The 4792-nt window shown below is 46.7% G+C and overlaps 1 protein-coding gene across 2 annotated transcripts; it reads left to right on the top strand.

The window, feature by feature from the left end:
• The first annotated feature begins 703 nt into the window (after positions 1-703).
• Positions 704-4284, top strand: LOC105514282 (chromosome unknown open reading frame, human C1orf234). Of its 2 annotated transcripts, none has more exons than XM_011945549.1 (2): positions 704-1272; positions 3920-4284. In XM_011945549.1, exons 1-2 carry the CDS (start codon positions 1081-1083, stop codon positions 4217-4219), a joined length of 492 nt encoding a protein of 163 aa, XP_011800939.1. In that variant the 5' UTR covers positions 704-1080; the 3' UTR covers positions 4220-4284. The 2 variants fall into 2 exon arrangements, with proteins under 2 accessions (XP_011800939.1, XP_011800938.1); XM_011945548.1 differs by having other exon boundaries at positions 3917-4284.
• The last annotated feature ends 508 nt before the right edge of the window (positions 4285-4792 follow it).

Genomic DNA, 4792 nt, shown 5'->3' with positions numbered 1-4792 from the left:
CTAATGTCTCCACTGGGCACGGGGACTCACACCTGTAATCCCAGCACTTTGGGAGGCTGAGGTGGGCGGATCATTTGAGGTCAGGAGTTCGAGACTAGCCTGACCAACATGACGAAACCCTGTCTCTACTAAAAATACAAAAGTTAGGGTGGGTATGGTGGTACGTGCCTGTAATCCCAACTACTTGGGAGGCTGAGGCAGGAGAATCGCCTGAACCCAGGAGGCGGAGGTTTCAGGGAGCCAAGATGGCGCCACTGCACTCCAGCCTGGGCAACCGAGTGAGAGTCCATCTCAAAAAAGAAAATAAATGAATAAAATAAAATAATAAAAGTTAATGTCTCCAGGTGGGAGAATTGCTTGAGGCTAGGAGTTTGAGACCAGCCTGGGCAATATAGCAAGACCTTGTCTCTAAAAAAAGAAAATTTTTTTTTAAATTAGCTGGGCATAGTGGCACATGCCTGAAGTCTTAGCTGCTCGGGAGGCTGAGGCAGAAGGATCACTTGAGCCCAGGAGTTGGAGGCTTCAGTGAGCCATGATCACACCACTGCACTCCAACCTGGGCAACACAGTGAGACCTTGTCTCAAAAATAAAATAAAATAATAATAAATAACAAGTTAATGTCTAACTGTACAGAGTCCAAAACCTTATCAATATTACATATTATATTAAACAAAGTTACCTTCCGCTAAAGTATCAGGTGACCAATAGATGGGCTAGTATAACTGTAAAAGCCTTTACGTCCAAGTTTGGATAGCTTTTCTTTGCCCCTGTGATGGTAGGGGCTCTGTATTGGCCATTTTTTTTGCTAGTTTCGAGGCCCAGAAGTACTGGTGAATGAATGAGGAGGCCTACATCACCTGGCTGTTGTGAGGACATCATGAGATAATGCTTGCAAACTGCCTGTCAAAGAGTCTGGCACATAGTAGTTGCTTCAGACATAGGAGGAGTTATTATTATTGTTATGCGGCAGCCGGGTGGGGGGAGGGAGCTGGCTATGACTCAGAGGAGTGGGTGGCCATGACTCTTGTCATGGAGGGGCCTCAGGCAGGGTCCTGGGGCCTGTGTGCCTCCATGCCATAATGCTGGCAGAACTGATATTTCTCTTTAGGAGTCTCCATGGGATACTTGCCTCCGCGGGCACCGTAGGAGCAGTGGCAGCTTGGCTGATGAGCTATAAGCCAGCCTTGTTTGGGTTCCTATTCCTTCTGCTGTTGCTTAGCAACTGGCTGGTCAAGTGTGAACACAAGCTCACCCTCCCAGAGCCTCAGCAGGTGAGCAAGAGGGGGCTTGGCTTCAGCTCAGGGATAGGGGGTATTTGCAGCTAGATTAGGTGGTAGGGAACAGGGTAGGTGTCAAAATAATGGGGCAAGACTGAGGAATCCAAGACTCTGGTCTAAATCACCACTCTACAGCTTCCTCTTAGGTGGTGCTGGGTAAATCACTTCCCTCCACGAGGTGTCAGTTGCCTCACCTGAGCTGTTAAATCAGGACCACCCCAGACTCTCCTATTTCATGTTTGATGTCAACATGCTTTGGCAAGAGTAACAACTACTTTAATGTGAAAAAAATCAAAAAAATTAAAATGGATGAACCCAGATACATCTCTAAAATAGAATAATGAAGACAGCAGAAATGTACATAGATTATGACATCTTTCATTTAATGCTAAAAAAAACATGCTAGGCTGGGCGCAGTGGGTCACGCTTGTAATCCCAGCACTTTGGGAGACCGGGGCAGGTGGATCACTTGAAGTCAGGAGTTCAAGACCAGCCTGGCTAACATGGTAAAACCCCATCTCTACTAAAAATACAAAAATTAGCTGGGTGTGGTGACACGCACCTGTAATACAAGCTACTCAGGAGGCTGAGGCAGGAGAATCACTTGAACCGAGGGGACGGAGGTTGCAGTGAGCTGAGATCATGCCACTGCGCTGTAGCGTGGGCAACAGAGCAAGAGTCCATACAAAAACAAAAACAAAAGCAAAAAACCATGCAAAACAGCCTGGTGCAGTGGCTCACACCTATAATCCCTGCACTTTAGGATGCCGAGGCAGGTCAACAACCACTTGAGGCCAGGAGTTCAAGAATAGCCTGGGCAACATGAAGAAACCCCATCTCTACAAAAAATACAAAAATGAACCAGGCATGGTGGTGCGTGCCTGTAGTCTCAGCTACTCAGGAGACTGAGGTGGGAGAATCACCCGAGCCTGAGAAGTTGAGGCTGCAGTGAGCACGCCACTGTACTACAGCCTGGGTGACAGAGTAGTGAGACTCTGTCTCAAACAAAACAAAACAAAACAATAGCCTATCTTATTTATGGAGGCATATGGGCAGTGAAAATATTTTCAGACAGGCTGCCTCAACCTTGGCACTATTGACATTTTGGGCCTGATAATTCTCCACTGTGGCTCATCTGTCACCTGTGCATTGTTAGCTTAGCAGCAACCCTGGCCCCTACCCATGAGATGCCAAGTAGCACACCCACCATTTCATGACAATCAAAAGTATTTCCAGATATTGCCAAATGTCCCCTGGGGAGGGCAGAATGCCTCCCATTGAGAACTACTTAATAAAGAAATGCATGGAAAAATAAATTTTAAATGCAGGATTATAGTTAAGGTGATGCTATTCAGGGAGGGAGGAGGACGCTGTGAGTGGGAGAGTCCACAGGGAACTTTAGTTATATTTATGATATTTTATTTCTTAAGTTGATATGGGAATATGAGTATTTTTTGTATTATTTACCTTTTTTGCATGTCTGATATGTTGAATTTTTTTCAGTTAACCATTTTATTTTATTTATGTATTTTTCTCGCTCTGTGGCCCAGGCTGGATGCAGTGGCGCAACCATGGCTCACTGCAGCCTTGACCTCCCTGGGCTCAGGTGATCCTTCCACCTCAGTCTCCCAAGTAGCTGGGACTACATGTGTGCACAGGGCTAATTTTTTCTAGTTTTTGTGGAGATGGGATTTTACCATGTTTCCCAGGCTGGTTTCAAACTCCTGGGCTTAAGCAATCATCCTGCCTCAGCCTTCGAAGGTGCTGGGATTGCAGCCATGAACCACCACACCTGGCTTAATTTTTAAATATTTTTAAAGACCATTAGTTTGTAGCTGAATCCAAAAAGAAAAAAAAAATGTGTTATGAACCAGGGGAGGGAGAGATGAGGATCATGGAGATAAAAGCATGTCATGAGACCACTGAGATTTCACAGTTTGAGATCGTACTGAGCCCGACAAAATGCTGGAAAAACAAAGGCTTTGGAGATATATTTAGGCTAAGGGCTTTATGTCCACTGCAACTGGCAGATTAGCGAGCCATCTCATGCATTCCTATGAACCAAACGCAAGTGGAGGACTCAGGAGTTTGAGGCTGTATGATGCTGAGAAAGTGACCTCCCAGCCAGGGCCTGGTGGCTCACACCTCTAATCCCAGCACTTTGGGAGGCCGAGTCAGGCAGATCACCTGAGGTCGGGAGTTTGAGACCAGCCTGGTCAACAGGGTGAAATCCTGTCTCTACTAATAATTACAAACACAAATACCAAAAATTTATACTAATACAAAAAGTTAGCTGGGTGTGGTGGCACGTGCCTGTAATCCCAGTTCCTCCGGAGACTGAGGCAGGAGAATCATTTGAACCTGGGAAGTGGAGGTTGCAGTGAGCTGAGATCACACCAATGTACTCAAGCCTGGGCAACAAGAGTGAAATTCTGTCTCAAAAAAAAAAGAAAGTGACTTCCTGTTACTGGGTCCCAAGTCTCCACAAAATGAGGCAATGACGCTCCCCTTGCAGGCAGTTGTGAGAATCTGTTAAGATAATGTTTGTAAACCACCTGGCACAGAGCAGGTGTTCAAGCAAGGAAGGGATTATCATTTTTAACCAGCTTTCCCCTTTTCCTGGTGGTGGGGAGCTTAGAAGGAGGAAGAGAAACCAAAGACTTCCGAAAATGACACCAAGAACGACAAGGCCACGAACACAAAAGAAGTCAATAGAATGCATTCCTGCTTTGCCCTCCAGGACAAGATCTTCCAACGGCTTTTGTTCAGTGAAATGAAGCTGAAGGTCCTAGAAAATCAGATGTTCATCATATGGAATAAAATGAATCACCACAGGCGGTCAAGCAGACATGGCAATTTTCCCATGAAGAAACACAGAATGAGGAGGCATGAGTCCATTTGCCCCACCCTGTCTGACTGTACTTCCAGCTCCCCCAGCTAATGAGGCTGAGGCGGGCTGGCCTCTGCTGATGTTACCTTTTACCTCAGTAAAACCCAGTCAAAGCCATTGAATGTTCGTAGTAAGTCATAATGGAAGGTGCCTATGAGCCAGGAAGAGGATCAGAGGCTGAAAGATCACCTCTGGAAAAGAAATCTGTACATACCAGGTCCACCAGGTAGCATGTAGTGACATGGCCTGACAGGGCTCTACGATTGTCCCTTTCTAGAGCCTTCTATTTCAGTTGGGTCTATCCAGGTTCCTCCCTGGCCCTGTGCTTGTTCACTCTGAGTCTCCCCACTCCTGCCCCAGCCCCTAGTCTCCCCTCTCATCCTGAACCTGGAGGCCGGAGCCAGCCCTGCCAAGCCTGGCTCTGACCATGTCCATTGTTCATTTTTTTTGTTTTTTTTTTGAGACAGAGTCTCGCTCTTGTCACCCAGGCTGGAGTGCAGTGGCACGATCTTGGGTCACTGCAACCTCCACCTCCCGGGTTCAAGTGATTCTCCAGCCTCATCCTTCCAAGTAGCTGAGACTACAGGCGCCCGCCACCATGCCCGGCTAATTTTTGTATTTTTA

The sequence above is a fragment of the Colobus angolensis genome, unplaced genomic scaffold, assembly GCF_000951035.1.
Source record: "Colobus angolensis palliatus isolate OR3802 unplaced genomic scaffold, Cang.pa_1.0 Scaffold240, whole genome shotgun sequence".
Lineage (NCBI taxonomy): Eukaryota > Metazoa > Chordata > Mammalia > Primates > Cercopithecidae > Colobus > Colobus angolensis.
The sequence above is the reverse complement of the archived record's forward strand: the minus strand, read 5'-3'. Positions and strand labels throughout refer to the sequence as shown.

Excerpts from the sequence above, each read along its gene's own strand:
- LOC105514282 (XM_011945548.1), top strand. The coding sequence starts at position 1,081 with ATGCTGGCAGAACTGATATTTCTCTTTAGGAGTCTCCATGGGATACTT. Across the intron at positions 1,273-3,916 it reads CCCTCCCAGAGCCTCAGCAG|AAGGAGGAAGAGAAACCAAA; the intron begins GTGAGCAAGAGG and ends TGGGGAGCTTAG.